The sequence below is a fragment of the Haliaeetus leucocephalus genome, unplaced genomic scaffold (assembly GCF_000737465.1).
Source record: "Haliaeetus leucocephalus isolate CR32 unplaced genomic scaffold, Haliaeetus_leucocephalus-4.0 Scaffold110, whole genome shotgun sequence".
NCBI classification, from domain to species: Eukaryota; Metazoa; Chordata; class Aves; order Accipitriformes; family Accipitridae; genus Haliaeetus; species Haliaeetus leucocephalus.
The window spans coordinates 3,005,532-3,020,931 of record NW_010972546.1 but is presented as its reverse complement, the minus strand read 5'-3'; the positions used below and the strand labels follow the sequence as shown (position 1 = coordinate 3,020,931).

The 15,400-nt window shown below is 52.4% G+C and overlaps 2 protein-coding genes across 3 annotated transcripts in view; one reads left to right on the top strand and one right to left on the bottom strand.

The window, feature by feature from the left end:
- VAT1 (vesicle amine transport 1) overlaps nt 1–5,562 on the top strand; it is an 11,916-nt gene extending 6,354 nt beyond the window's left edge. Inside the window, exons 3-7 of the mRNA XM_010585750.1 lie at nt 1,298–1,505; nt 1,860–2,030; nt 2,116–2,205; nt 3,175–3,416; nt 4,502–5,562. Coding sequence (XP_010584052.1) covers nt 1,298–1,505; nt 1,860–2,030; nt 2,116–2,205; nt 3,175–3,416; nt 4,502–4,603 — 813 coding nt within the window. The 3' untranslated portion in view covers nt 4,604–5,562. The remainder of the gene's footprint in view (nt 1–1,297; nt 1,506–1,859; nt 2,031–2,115; nt 2,206–3,174; nt 3,417–4,501) is intronic.
- A 3,501-nt stretch (nt 5,563–9,063) lies between these two features.
- On the bottom strand, nt 9,064–15,353 carry LOC104842962. 2 transcript variants are annotated; one of them, XM_010585641.1, is made up of 5 exons: nt 15,168–15,353; nt 14,869–14,972; nt 11,014–13,914; nt 10,436–10,644; nt 9,064–9,958 (listed from the first exon to the last, which is right to left on the bottom strand). In XM_010585641.1, exons 1-5 carry the CDS (start codon nt 15,343–15,345, stop codon nt 9,889–9,891), a joined length of 3,462 nt encoding a protein of 1,153 aa, XP_010583943.1. In that variant the 5' UTR covers nt 15,346–15,353; the 3' UTR covers nt 9,064–9,888. The 2 variants fall into 2 exon arrangements, with proteins under 2 accessions (XP_010583943.1, XP_010583942.1); XM_010585640.1 differs by lacking the exon at nt 9,064–9,958 and having other exon boundaries at nt 9,969–10,644.
- Between the last annotated feature and the right edge of the window lie 47 nt (nt 15,354–15,400).

Below are 15,400 nucleotides of genomic sequence, written 5' to 3'. Positions count from 1 at the left end.
CGCGCCCCTGCCCGGCCCCGGCCGCCGGGGGCCCTGGCTGCCCTCGCCCTGCCGATGCCGCGCCGGCCCCCGGGACAGCGAGAGCATCGCTGGCTGCCCGCCCTGAGGGCCGGGGTCTTGCTCCGGAGTCGTGGGGCAGGGCTGGAGGTGGTCGTGTGCTTGGGGACCGCCGGCTGTATTTGCACGCGCAGAATTTTCTCGTTAGCGGTGACCGCTAGTAGGATGTTGGGCTGAAGCATGACTGTGCTGTTTCTGAACACGTTTGTGACCATCCCCTTGAACTCCACAAACGTGGCGGTTCCAGCTGCTGCAGAGTTGTCCGGAGCCGTCTGAGTGAGGGTGGTGAGGTGTGGGCACGAGCTGGTTAGTTGCTCTTGGTGCTGGGTTTGTGGCCCACCAGCGTGCGGCTGCTGCGTTTCTAGCAACTCGGGGGACAGAGGAGTTGGCTCTCCGCATGTCCTAGACCTTTGGACCTCAGGGCTGTTGCAGTTATGGTGCTTTAAGATGATTCTTGGGTGTGCAACTAGCAAAACACAGTGTCTCAAAAAAACCCCAGTGTGTCAAAGATGATTCCCTCCGCTCCAGGAAAACATCTTGATTTGCTTAAGTGTAAATGCTGAACCCACACACTGAGGAGCCTTTTTGCTCGCTGCCTTGGCTCTGCCTCATCTCTGCTTGCTGATACAACCACTTGGTGTTTTGCCGTCTCTTTCCCGTTGCATAGCGAGCAGATGTTTCTTGCCCAGTGGGATAAGAGCAGATTTTGGGGGATGCCTCAGACTTCAGGCCTGACGCTTAGACCTGGGAGGTTTTCCTAAGCTTTTTCTGGGGCTGATCCTATTAAGCATTGCCCCAAGCCTCCTGCCTGTTGGCAGAATGATCCTTACAAGGGGCAGCGGTAATATTTCACGGTGTTCAGACTCCGTCTCCCAGCTTGGGCAGGGAGGGCAGGACACGGCCCCCATCCCTCTTACCTCGTTGGGGGTCCATTGGTTTGGGCGGCTGGCAGTCAGGCAGCACGCTGGGTGCAAGCCAGAGCCTGGGGCGCCTGCCGTCCCTCGGAGGCTCATGGCCTGTGCCCAGCTCTGTGGTGAGAGGTGCTGTTGTGCGGTTTGCCTGACAAGTGGAGCACAGGCCGCAGGCTCCCGCCCAAGCCCAGGGGTGCTGCAGTCCCTGCAGACTCTGCACAGAGAACGGCACACATGTACCGGGTTCTGGCATACAGAGGACAAGGGTGTGATGACTTCTGCTAGCCTGGGGCTTGTTTCAGACCGCCTTGTCCTCTATTTGATTTTAGGTTGGTGACAAGGTAATGGTCCTGGCTAGGTCAGGGCTCTGGCAAGAAGTCGTGAACGTGCCAGCCAGTCAGACTTTCCTGATGCCTGAGGGGATGAGCTTTGAGGAAGCAGCTGCTCTTCTTGTCAACTACATCACTGCCTACATGATTCTGTTTGACTTTGGAAACCTGAGACCCAACCAGAGTGTCCTCATCCACATGGCTGCAGGTAAATAGTTCTTGCCAGCCCATGCTGAGACTCTTGGCCTCAGCGTGCAGCTTCTGAATGGGTGGCATGGGTAAGGAAGCGATCAGAACGGGGCTGGACTGACAAAACATTGCCTGCCAGAGATGCAGCCTTCGCGCTGACCCAAGCGCTGGCAAATACTGAACCCATTTCTCAGCAGCCAGGGTTGGTCTCCCCTAGCACATTACAGGCATCAGCCTGCCCCAGGCAAAACCTTTATTCCAAACCCTCCTGGTGCTGTGTGATCGGTACAAGCAGGGATAATTTACCTATCCAGAGGCTTTCCTGACTGCTGGGGCTGTCTGCTTCTAAGTCTTTCTCACTGCTGGTTTTCAGGTGGTGTGGGAACTGCTGCCATCCAGCTGTGCAAGACTGTAGAAAACGTCACCATTTTTGGCACAGCATCTGCCTCCAAGCATGATTCACTCAAGGAGAGCGGAGTTGCTTACCCCATTGACTACAGAACGATGGATTACGCAGAGGAGGTCCGGAAAATCTCTCCCAAAGGTACTGTGTGGTGAAGGACTTCTACAACTGTCCTGCATTTCTTTCAAGTGCAAGGAAACTTCTAGTTACTTTCAATTCCCTCTAGGTGTTGACATTGTTCTGGACCCCCTGGGAGGATCTGATACATCCAAAGCATTTAACCTGTTGAAGCCAATGGGCAAACTCATCACTTACGGTAAGTGTGAGCAGTGCGCCCAAACGCCAGCTCCGGCGTAGGAGGGACTGTGCAATGGCAGGGTGGGTGTGGATCTGCGCGGGAATGCTGCACGCTGCTCCGTGCCTGGATGCACAGCCGTGAGGGAGCATCGCTGCTGCTGACTGCTGTGTGTGTTGTAGTTCTGTTATTTCATGAAGGTCTTTAGGATGCTTCGACTGGGTGAGGCACTGAGGGGAGTGAGATTTGTGCCTTGTCCCAAGAGCTCTGGTCACAGGCTCCAAGGCTTTTCCCTCCTGTGGTGAGATCTCCTGGAGTACAAGCCGGTGCCTGCAGGGGAAGCTGGAATGTCCGCACGGAGGAACACTGGCACAGCTGCTTTGTCTGGGCTGGCTTAATGCACAGCACTAATAGAGCCTTGCTTTTCTTCTAGAGGATGTGTGGGTGATGAGGTTTGAGGCTACTGAATACTTATCTCTCCATTCCCCAGCCCTGAAACACTGTGATTTTTGTCTCGTAGACAAAGCCCTCACACAGCCCCCAGTGGGATTCCAGATACTTGCACCAGTGTGCTGCTTCTGTTGTCCCAGCCATTGCAGCATGTGGCTCCCCTGAAGAAGCCTGGCTATAGGAGAAGGGGAGTGCTGTCCTGCCAGCCTGGCTGGATGTGACTTGTAACCCTCTCTTGCCTCTGCCTGCACTCCAGTCTAGCTGTGCTGCTGCTGCCCTCCTAAAAGAGGAGTTGTTCTATACTTTTGCAATATATGGGTGCTGATAATCCAAATTCTGCGTATCTTGAGGCTGAGGCAGGTACTTGTTTCCATTGAAGGTTGGCTGGGCAGATCCTGATGTGATCCCGTTCTTACCTCTGTCCTCCATCACTGTGTGAGCGGCTGTTACCCTGCGTATTGTCTGAGCTGTTACATGGGATGCCTACTGCCTCTCGTGTTGTGTTGATTCCAGCTCACCTGTGGCTTGCCTTCTTTTTAGGGGTAGCAAACCTTCTCACTGGACAGAAGAAGAACCTCATGGCTATGGCTAAAACCTGGTGGAACCAGTTCAGCATCAATGCCTTGCAGCTCCTACACCATAACAAGGCTGTGTGTGGCTACCACCTTGGATATATGGATGAAGAATTTGAGCTTGTCGGAGGTGTTGTAGCCAAGCTGGTTAACCTGTACAGTCAAGGAAAAATCAAGCCCAAAATAGACTCTGTATGGCCCTTTGATCAGGTGAGTCTGAGCTAACATGTAGGCTGGCAGCACGCAGAAGTTACTGGGTGATTGTTTCCTGCACAGTGAGCTCTGGTTCAGTGTGAGCACCTTGTTCAGGGGAGCTGAGCTGTTGCAGATGTTTAATAACCGTCTGTTCTCAGATATTCAGTGCCTTTTTCCTTTTAAGTTAATAAAGGGGAGTAAAGTGGCTGGGCTCTTCTGCTCCAGTGCACAGAGCTGCGCAATGCCAGACAGCATCCCTGTGGAATAGGGCAGGTGCTCAGCTGTGCTTTGTGGGCAGCAGCAGCAGCCCATGGAGGGGCTGGGTTATGCATCAGACTGGAGTCTGCCCTGCATCTGCACCCTGTAATTAAGCAGAGAGCTGGGAAGGTTGCTGCTGCCCTTCCATGAGTGAAAAAGAGCCCAGGCAGTGAAGCAGAATGAGGATGTTGGAAGGGAGCGGCAGGCTTTTCAGCAGCTCTGCTGTGCTCAGTGTTGTTGCATTGATGTGTCCAGGCTGAGTCAGGTTCTTGCCCTGAAAATCCTTTGCTGGGGTAGGACTTACTGCAGGGGAGCAAAGGACTTGGTAATGATCAGTTGGTGTTAATACCTGAGAACGAGTCTGATGCAAATGCTTAAGGAAAACTCTGTTGATTCCAGCCTGGCCCAGGTGCTGTTTTACTTAAAAATAATAATAAAAATCTGTGCATGTATTGTTCTGTGGCTGTGTACATGGTAGAAGCATTGTCCTTCCGGCTGTTAGCTGGGTTTCTGCAGTGCTCCCCTCTGTTTGGAAAGGAAGGTGTGGTGGCACGCACTTCAGTCTTCCACAGTTCACGTAGCAGAACATCCTTGTGTATGTTACAGTTGGTCTGTCTGAATTCTTGAGGATGGTTTCCTATGGGCAGGCTGGGGTAGCTGCCCAACTCTGTCCAAAGCATGTCTGTGCAGAGGCACCTGAATGCTTGGCTCTTGCTTGGACTGCCGGGAAAGCTGCCTCCTGGGTGGCCCTCCAACTAGTCTGGGTGGACCAAGGGACCCACGAAGGGCATGACTGCACTGCAGGGTGGGTGTGCGTTTCACAAGATTCCTGTTGCTTCCAGGTGGCAGATGCCATGAGGCAGATGCAAGAGAAGAAGAATGTTGGAAAAGTCATCCTGGTTCCTGAAGCACCCAAGGAAGAATCCAAAAAAGAAGAGAACTAAGGAGAAAAAATGTGTGCAGATTGTGAATTCATGGTTTAACTCCCTGATCTCTTTGGGACCTGGAAATGGACAGATCAGTAGCTTCCGTCTTCACCAGTACAAGAACATTGTGGTTAAAGTTCAGATGAGGTTTGCATGCTCTTGTTGTGACTGACCCTTTGCCAGATATGCCTCCTGCCCTAGCTCTCTGTTTTGAAGCCTGTTTATTTCGTACATTTTTTCTAATCACTTGCTTCTCTACTGAATTTCCAAACTAACATTATTTTTCTCCAGCAGTGCAGCTGAAGCTTCCAGGCAGTTAACAACTGCATAGCCTGTCACTGTAAAGTCAAGATGTAACATACTGTAGCAACTGCCAAGTATCTCCACAGAAACTGGGCCCTGCTGAAGCATTTGCACTGTCACCTTTGAGAAGCTTGTTCAGCAGGAGAATGGGTTAAACTTAGGATGTTTCCTCAACAGCCAGAGGAAAAGCATGGCTGGCCTAGTTTAATTCTAGCACGGGCTACTCTTCTGTTTACAGTAACCCCATTCTTTCCCCTCTGCTTCCGTAGGCTGCTAACACCAGTCAGATAGCAACAGGCCATGTTGCCTTTGCCTTGTAAATAACCGTCCTGGCATTTTGGAGTCTATGGCATATTGCACTTAATTTGCAGTCGCTTCTCTGTGCAGTCGGCAAATAACCTGACAGGCTGGGCTGGGCTGATCTGTGTTTGAATACAGAAGAAAAAATTTCAGTTAGGTAACTTGATCTTGTCTATTTTCTGATTCCAAACTGTATAGGGAGATCTAAACTGTGTCTGATTTTTAGAGACCATAAGGACTCAACTGTGTCTCAAATGACTGGAACAATTGATGTTGGCTCTGTGCTTTATTAATGTTGGGCTCCAAGTTGGTATTAAGGCTAAACTTCACCCTCGTGTTTGTATTTCCAAGGGCTGCAGTGTTAAATCGGACTTCAACAAAATGGGAACAAAATAAGCTCTGGTTAATGCTTGCTTTGCGCTGTGCCCTGTGCACTGGGGAGGTGTTGCAGTTTGGGAAGTAACTTGCAAGAACCAGTCCTGTAAGCCTGCTTCCCAGGAGCCTGGGCTGGCTCTTTCTGTGGCACGCCATTCAGTAAAGCTATTGCCAAGTTACCAGTGTAGACAGTAAACTGCCCAGCTCTGGGTCAAGCCTCTTGTCCTGGGCATTGTGAGCAGTTTAAATTGTGCTTTCCATTCTCTTCTAGCTAGCTCATTAGATATCCACTCAAACCAGCTCTCAGCTCGTGGTTCAGTGCTGCAGTAGGACTTGGCTCTTCCTCCCCTGAAACTGCAAGTCTTGGGACCCTTGGGCTCTCTTCCAGCACCGGGGGTTTAAGAGCTGCCTGGGGTGCTCCTCCCAGACCAGAACTCAGTTTCTCTTCCTCTTTTCTTTTTTCTGTGCACTTGAAAACGGACCTGTGCAGAGACCTAAGCCTAGTTCTGTGAGCACTTAATGAGTGGTGTCCACCTTCCTGCTGGACCCTGTTTTCAGCCCTGAGTGACTGTGGTGCTGTTTGTGCTTGCTTTGAGGCTTTGCCATGGATTGTAGGTGCTGCAGGCTTTTAGGCTTCATTTTGCATTTGAAAAGGTAAACCTGAGGGCACCAAGAAGAGCTGCCCATTGTGGAAGAGCTCAGGCTCCGGGAGCAAAGCCTTGCTTAACCAAACCCTGAGGAGGGAAGGCGCCTGCTGGGCGAAGGCCCCTGTGTGCGAAGCCCCTCTGCCACTCGAGAGCAGCCAAGCATGGCACAGGGCTGGGGGTTCCTGTGCAGGTGAGGAGTGTGGCTTCTTCCTTGGCCAGCTCTATCCTCCAGCGGGGCTCCTATCTATCAGTGCAGCTTGTATTTCAGGTGCTTGGGCTCAGACCCTAGTTCTTTAGAAACGTGTGGCCACAGCCTCCAGGGGACTTGCTCTGGCTAACTTTAAGTATTAAAACAACCCTGTTCCCTACAACCTCAGAGGAGGGCTGGAGCCTTGTCACAGATCCTTGTCAGTCTGTCTCTTGCACTTGATAAGTGAACTTCATAAACATGGTCTGACGAAACTCACAAGCACAACTTTTAACCTTTCTGAATCCAAAATCTTGCTGCTTCTCTTTTCAGCCTGCCCTGTCATGCTAATTTAGATTAAATCCAACAGTCTCTAATGCTGCTTTACCAGGTCTGACAACAGAAGGACTGTGTAAATTGCTGAAATGGGAAGTCTGGACCTGTTCCTTCAAGAAACGGGACTTTACCTTGGTGCAAGAGCAGCATGCTCAAATGTCACATAACCCCACACATCTTCAAGTTCTGCACACTTGTAAAGGGGAAAACTATCAAATTGTGTTTCACAGTAACATCCTCTCCTTGCTTTACTCTCGGCTAAGCGCATGCTCAGTGCCTTACTTGGATGGCCTTGGATCAGGCAGCGTAGCGAGGGTCTTGCAGTCTGTCCCTCCCAATGCAGTGTGAAGGAGGAAAGTGGGAGTCTTGCAGCTTCCCGTAGGACACCTCTGACATGCTGCCTTGTCGTATGCCAGAGAAAACAGTATCTCAGTGCCTTCTTCTACATGCCTGTAAGGACTAGGAAGTCACTGGAGCCTTTTCCATTCTGGCCTTTCAAAGTGTTGCCAAAAACCTGTCTTGCTAGCTCTGTTTTTGAACACTGGTGATGTAGTCTGACTTACTGTGAATAAGATGCTCCCTTTCCATGTATTACAGCCTTTCCAGGGCTGTCCTGGTGATTCTGTGCTCCCCAGTCCAGAAGAGCTATTGTAAAGCCCTTGTCTCCCCCAGGGCAGCTGTTTGGCTCCAGCCAGACCCTGAGTGAGGCTTTATCTGCTGCCCCAGCCTTGGCTCTCTGGAAACAATCCCAGCTCCCGACTCTCTTTGGGTAGCTGCTCATGTATCTTTTACCTACAAATTCTTGAAGCCCTTATCAGGGCAGGAGTGCTAAGCAGTTACTATCTGTAGAGTTTAGCACTGACCGTTTTATGTCCCTTGGTAGCAACAATGTTTTTTAGAGAAAGACCAAGATTAAATGTAATCTTGCTTTCTACTGCCTCACTGATCAATGCTCTGCTCCAGGTGGTTGTGGTTCATTGTTTTTTGGTTTTGTTTTTATACTCTTTTTTTTTTTTTTTATGGACAAACATTTTATGGGCCAATAAGTATAGAACCTATGTAAAACAACTTCAAGTGTCTTAACTCAAAGTTAACCAGCAGGTTTGTATACTAAGGACCAAAGCAAAAAAACAAACAAAAACCCTAGGATAAAAATCATTGCACTCAATGTTGCTTAACTGTTCAGGGCGAAGTCATGCTATTGAGGAAATGGGAGATTCCTGTGCTTAAATTGCATGTGCCATTCCAGCTATCAGAAGTGCAGTTTAATGTTTATTTTAGTGATTGTCTGACCCAAAGGTTGTGCCGTGAGGAGTCCAAGTGGAAAACGTGAGTAAGGAGTTCATGAGCAGAGGAGAGGCATCCCTGGCCCTGCCTGCTGCCGTGGGAGGGCTGCTCAGCACAGGGGTGCCTGTGCGAGTGCCACTCCTGTGTCATTACTGCAGTCGCCTTCCCAGGCTGGTACTGCTGGTCTTGGACAAAACGCAACTCCTTTGCTATTGCCAGGCAGCTTTTGTCATGTTTTTCTCTTTGGTTTCTCTCAAGCTCACTTGTGTTGCACGCTAACTGCAGAAGGAGGAGGGAGTGGAAGCAGCCTTGGCTTGTGCAGAGGAGCATGGCCCCTGCCAAGTACTTTGAGACAGGGGAAGGAGTTTAGCTGTACATTTTATTTCGGACGCCTGTATTAAACTAGAATTGATTGACCAGGGAGAAGTAAGAAGCATTGGGGGCCTCAGGCTTTAATCAGTGCAGGATCCTGGCCCACTTACAGCTGCTGTCATAGGTGTAAAACCACTCTTGTTGCCTAATGAAGTCTCTAGTGTGCTAAGCCCTGGTGCTGGCAAAGCGTGACTGGCAAGTAGTACATGAGCGTGATGTGAAATGCATTAGACTGAGCCTCTTACAACATATGGTCTGGTCTGTACTGTCTGAGTTGTTGATTTACAGGTATGTGACATGAGTGATACTCATCCTACAGACACACAGAAAATCTTTGTTTAAAAAATATATTCTGCTTTGTGCATGTAACCAAGCTGGACAGAAAGCAAGTGTGCCAATGCTGTTTACATGACTATGATGTGTAATGCTCCTCTGTCTAATGTTACCATATGCCTTATGTGTTTCAAATGTTAATTAAAAGCATAACAAAACCCTCAGTGGTGTGCTGCTCAATCATCTGTTAGAATGAACGCTCTGCTCCCAGCTCAGCCTCTGGGGCACTTTTATTGCTTCTCCAGGCAGTCAGCAGGTGGACGCATTCAGTTTATAAATTCTAACTTTCCCAGGGTGAGAAGATGCTTCTGCTCTCAAGTACAACTGTTAATTGTTGCCTCAGTTGTTCCCCTGTTCTGCAGGGCAGCTATGGTGATTTTGTTTGCAAAACCCTTAGCTGTCTTCTGCACTTTACTCTCTGTCCGGGTGTCTCTGTAGCCAGTTGGGATTGAAATGGGGGCCTGGGGTGATGGTAAGACAAGGCGTGAACAACCACTACTAAAAATGCAGGATAAATTTTATTTGTGTTTCTCTGCTTAGAGACTGCGTCCATGCCTGTATATTCTCATGGGAGGCAGCTGTCCTGGACGCTGAAAGCTGTTAATGCTCTCCCCAAGAGAGCATTGGGTTGCCTGCTGGCTCCAGAGCAGGTGGTGGGGAGGGGCTGTAGCTCAGGGCTGTCTGCTCAAGGACTGAAATGTGTGACCGAACAGCTGAAATTAGACAGCTCGGCTCTGGCAAAGGCTCTGGTGGTGGCTGAGCTGGAACCTGCCTGTAGCGGCCAGAGGTGCAAGAGGCTTCCAGAAGCTGGGGCTGGACTACATGGAGGCTCCCGCCCAGGTTTGGGTTATGCTGCTGAAAGCCATGCCAGGGCTCAGCCAGGAGCTGTTTTTGAAACAAGCTGCGTAACTGGCTGGTGAGAGCACACAGCCAGGAGGAGCTGGAGTTTCAGGGAAGCTCTGCTCCATGCTGAGGCTTGTGGGGGGCAGGGGTGGAGGTGCTGCTGTCACTAATGAGCAGATTTCTGGCTACCTCTGGGGACACAGGAGCTCCTTGGACAAACACCTGCTTTTTCCTGAACTGGCTGTGTTAAGCTGCAGTTTTGTCAGCTGGAAAGGAAGGGGAAGCAAAGGTATGGGCTGTGGCCGCTCAGGCACGGAGTCTTACGCAATGCCCAGTTTCTTCAGTACTGTGCAAACCTCACGGAGATACTGGGCATCTGGATAGCCATTCCTGTGGGGCAGAGAGGGAAGTGGTGTAAATCCTTCTGATGGTACTAAAACCACTGAGGGGAGCAGCAGTTTATTTTTGCCCCATCCCTTCAACAGGGGCCAAGGGTGCAAGTCCTGCTCCCTGGGAGCTGCTGCTGTCCCCAGGCACAGCTTGCACCCAGCACTGGCTGCAGAATGCTGTCACAGGAAAAGCTAGGAAAGCTGTAAGTGAACAGGGCCCAGAATTCTTGTCCATGGGGAACTTATGGGTGTGGGATGGGCAAGGGCTTTACCTCCAGCTGGAGTCTGCCAGGACTGGCCTGCCATACCACAGCTGCCCTGCAAGCTGAAGCAAAGGGAGGCACCAACTCTGCCATTGTGGGAGCCTGGAAGAACCACCCATGCCAGGATATGTTGAACTGGAGCCCATGGTTCTCCTCCTCTGACTGCTAAAAAAAAAACCTCCACACCTGGGAGCGCGGGATGAGCTGGGCCATACCTGGCTTTGCCTCCATCCCAGGAGGTTTTGTGTGGGATAAGGCCCCATGTCACTCTTTCCTCCCCATTGCAGGACTTGATCTGGAATGTCAGCCCATGCTCAAATGCTTTCCTCAGCAGCATTGCTGTCTTCTGCCCTTCCCTGTTGTCAGGCAGGAAGGCATAGAAATCCCCCCCTTTGTAAGGCTGTCCTGGGCGGGGGTCACCAACCTTAGAACAGGGAGAAAGCATTTTATTTTAAACAACCACCCAAGTCCTGTGCCTCAGAGTTGGCTTCTGAGATTCTGTCCAGCTTGAACATACACAGACAACTGTGGCCCCCATGGGCTGCTAGTCACTTTGAACTAAAACAGGAGGTCACATACTCTTCAAAAGCAGCGAGCTGCTCCCAGACTTGGTGTGGAGCTTTTTGCATTCCACGAGTCGATACCTCTGCTGCTTTGCATGTGGGCCATGGAACTGTAACTGCCCTCTCCCCTGCCGCCCCAAACACACACTCCCCCCGAACCTCAGCCACACTGACAGAACCCATTGCATGTCCTGCAGTGGGATGGGGAAGCCCCCGTGGTGGGTACCTACCCCTTGCAAGCCATCAGGGATGTTGTAGGCAATCTGGAGCGTTAGGTCTCGATAGTAGCCAGGCAGACTCTGAGACAGGGAGGAGATCTTGAATGTCCCTGAGATCTTGCGGCTCGGGGAAACCAAGGAGGAGCTGCAGCAAGCTGGCTGTGTACTGTCTGCTGCAAAACATGTCCTGCACAAGGCATGACCGCAGGGAGCCTGGCAGGTCACACCTGAGCCCTGGCAAGCATCACACTGGCCCAGAGGGGTCTTGCCACTTTCCTGTCCAAGGCTGGGGCCTCTTGTCTGCTGTGACGAGAGGTCAGGCTCCTCCTGCACATTGCTCCTGCCGGTTGAGAGCAGGGCCCTTTCCTGGCCCCTGTGCTCTGCTGCAGGCGACTGTTTGGCTGCAGCCTCAGGTGGGTCAGCAGCCATAGCCCTGTACAGCCAGGTGGGCAGGGAACGAGGAGCACCGTCTGCTGCAGGAGCTGCTGAGCGCAGCTGTCCCATCGCTTCATTCTGGCCTCCTTTGTTCTTGTCTCTTGCAAACTGGAATCTGTCTGGCAAAACCTGCTTTAGCCGTGCAATGTCAGGCTCCCCCCCAGACAGTTTTGTCTTCGGCTGCTCCTGGGACTCCCTCAGACCGGCAGGACTTGGCTTATCCGCTACACTGGGGCTCAGAAGGCAGCTTCCTCCTTGCACAGCCCCAGAATCAACATGGTCATTGGCCTCCTCCTGCCCCAGTGCCTGCTGGAACCTCCAAGGACTGGGGGACCTCTTTTCCTCAGCCTCTGGCAGCCGGAAAGCCCTGAGCACATCTGTGTGGTCTGCTTTATCACTTATGTTCAGGTGCTGCAGGGATGCCAGGCTGCCAGGAAGGGCTGCACCCAGCACCGTGTCCTGGCTTCTGCTTGGCTGGATGACACTTGAGGGCCCTGTACTCTCTGGTCCTGGAGACAAGGATGAAGACTTCAGGGCATGGAGCCTCCTGGAAGAAAACACGTGGAAGGCCTCAGTCACTCCTGGCAGCATCTCCTTGGGGCAGGCAAGATAGAGCTTGTACTTGTCTTTGCTGAGTCCAACCTGAGGGGAGTTTCCTCGCAAGAGGCTGCACAGTTCACTCAGGGCACTGTCATCTGGACCATCTACAGCGAGCTCCGAGTAGCTCATACTCTGACACACCAGGTCAGGACACTTCTGCACAAGAGCTTCCACCTTCCATTTAGCCTGGAAAAGCTTGCTCCTCTCCGCTGCCTGTAGTGTCAGCACAGTGCAGTCCCCAGTACGATGCTCTGAGATCTGCACACCTCCATGCTTGCACAGTTCATCAATAGCAGCATGGCAAACGTCTTTCAGGTAAGACCACTGCAGAGAGTCCAGGCTCATTTCTTCACTCACCCTACTGCCTTCACTGTCTGCCCTGCCAGTGTCTTGGGACTTGTCACTTTCCTTTGACCTTGGCAGGGAGAAGCTGTTGGAACGTCGCAGCAGAGGCCTAGATTCAGAGGGTTTAGGGTCTAAAGCAGAAGAGGTCCTTGTCGTGTCAAAGGTACTAGACGTGCTAGCGAGGGGGTGGTGCTTGATGGGACCTGAGCCTTTAGAGTCCCCAGGATGCTGCAAAGTGCTGTTTTCTTTGTCCCCAAAGGGAGACAGAGTCTTGTGTCTTGTAAGCCTGACACCTCCTTTCACATGGTCCCATTCTTTGGGATCCTTCTGCCTAGACTCTGCTGCTGACCCCAAAACCACATCTGTTGTAGAGACATAAGGCTGGTACTGCTGGGTCAGTGCTGTTGGGTCACTTGGACCTAGAGCATCTGTCTCTGGTAAGTGTTTTCCAGAAAGCTGCGCCTGTCCTACAGGTGGAGAGTCCTGATTCAGCAAGAGGCCCCAGCTGGCCTGAGACCTGTCAGCTTTCAGCGGGCTGAAGCTGGCAGCTAGCTTGAGCTCACCCTTCAGCTCTGGCCTGCCTGGGCTGAGCCTTGAGGTTGAGGTGTCTACAGGTGCTTTGGGCTTGTGCAGTGCAGCCTCGGTGGTGCAGGAGGTTGCTGGGTGTGAGGGCAGGGACCTGCTGAGCATGTCAACAGTGTGTGTGGCACCTCTTCTGGTGCTGAAATCCTGAAGGTACTGCTTGGCCTGGGACACATCAACGAGGTTTCCAATAAGATAAAGCTGCTTCTCATCCTCATGGCAGAGCAACTGGGGATACAGTTTCTGCAGCTCACGTGTCAGAGCCCTGAGTGTCTGGCTGTCCATATCCAGTCCTCCCTTGGTGATCTTTTCCTTGCGCAAGCTCACCTCCAGCTGCTGGTAAAGCTGCTGCAGGGCCAGGCGGGCCTGTTGCAAGGCGTCCATGTCCCCAGGCATACCTGCAGATGGTTGGAGGTACAGTATGACGATGCCATCGCTGCTAACATCTACCACATCCACACAATGCTGGCGTAGCACACCTTGGTACTCAGCAGCACAGAACCGCTGCAAGTACAAGTAAATGTCTGAGTCCATCACTAGGGAAAAGTCCTCCAGCTGTTCCACAGCTTCCCCATCCACTGGGTCCTGAGGTGATGGGACTTTAACTGCCTTTTCACACACCTGGTCCCAATTTGGCAGCTTTGCTGTCTCTCGTGCTGACTTAGTGGAGTCAGGCACTTGCTGATGATCGTGCCTTCTGGACTCTTTGGCCACATGGCTGGAATCTGGAAGGAGGATCTCTCCAACGGCTTGGCTCTTGAGGTTCAGGCTGCCCAGCAGGTCTCTGCTGAAGGCCTGCAGGTCAGTGAATTGTCCCTTGACTATGCAGTGTGTGTTCTTGGAGTCGAAGTCGAACTGCACATTACTGTAGCTTTTATGCAAGTTCCTCAGGAGGGTTTTGCCAGCAGGAAGCTTGCCATAGTCAACTATCATGCAAGCACGTATGAAGATCTGCAAGTAGACAGCAAGAGATAAACCCCCTTCCAAGGCACAGGGGCGGCAAATGCACCTGATGCCACAGCCCCTGCATTATTATGACAGAAGAGACAACATGACCTGCCACCTCTCTCTCTCAGCATCCTGCTTTCAAATGAGATGGGAGCATAACACAGGCAGGACTGAAAGACCCAGCCAGCCCAAGCAACTCTTGGACCTTGTACACATAAGTCAAAAGCTTTCTGCAAACAAGGAATGCAAGGGGCAAATTGCACAGAAATGCAGCCCCACTTCTACACCCTGGGAGCTCTGCAAACAACCCAAACCCAAAAAAATCCACACTAGCCCTTCTGCACCTGAAATGCAGTTGCCCTCTTACTCTCCCAGAGCTTCAGCTGCAGACCTTCAAGCAGTCTGGCACTGCAGGCTTGCAGAAAGGTCTGCAATGCCAGGCTAACTCCCATGCCCTTGTTTTCAGTGCTCAGACAGGAAAACGTGAGACATGGCTACCGCAAACTGGAGGAAGAGGCAAGAACTCTCCGGTGCCTCCTAGACACCAGCATGTCAGTCTCCTAAGCTCTCCTGAGAAGAAGCGTGTCCAGCTAATGACACGGTGTCCAGCTAATGACACGGCAGAGGCATTAACAGGATCCCCTGTGTGTCACCAGATGGGCTGGGGAAAAGTGCCCCTTCCCTCCAGTCTGACTATTCTTCCTTGCTTTGACAGGCACAAACACCAAACAACCAAGTGCACAGCCTGCCTGGCGGTCCCTGTGCTATTAGCACATAAAAAAAAAAATAATTCCTCATTTGAATATGAATAAAAGTGGATTTGCTTTAAGTCTAATTAAGATTAAAGGAGAGAGTGAAGTCTCCCTTCCCGAGCGTGTCTGCCAGGCACAGAGCCGGTCTGGGAGCCAGCTGGGGCTGTCACGGCCACACGGGCAGGAGCCGTCTGCTCCTTGCTACCTCATCGGGGCTCAGCTCCGCAACATGCGCCGTCACTTCCAGCGGGTACTTCTTCCCTCCGATCGACAGGACGTGATTCTTCGCCTTCAGGATCCTCTGGGCCACTGGGTGGGAAAAGCCATCAGGCACCCGCGCCAGCCCAGCCCCGTGCTGGGGAGCAGCAGCTCCGACCCTGCCCTGAGCATGCGGGGACACGGGGCAGGAGGGCAGGGGAGGCCGGGGCAGGGTGCTCGGGAGCGGGCAGAGCCCACGGGCCGTGCCCAGCCGCGGCGGCAGGCGCGGCCCTTCGCGGCCGTTACCTTCCAGCGCCTCGAAGGTGATGAGGGCGCAGGCCTGGGAGCCGGCCAGCACCTGGACGTCGGCGATCTCGCCGCCGCCGTTGCGGGAGCGCAGGAAGTGGATGGTCAGCTTGTCGGCCACCCTGTCGGGAGGCAGGTCGGCGGGGAGGCCCCCCACCCGCACCGTGCGGCCCGCCATGCCTGCGCAGAGAGGCCGCGGGCAGCCGGGCCCCACGCCGCCGCGACGGGGTGCG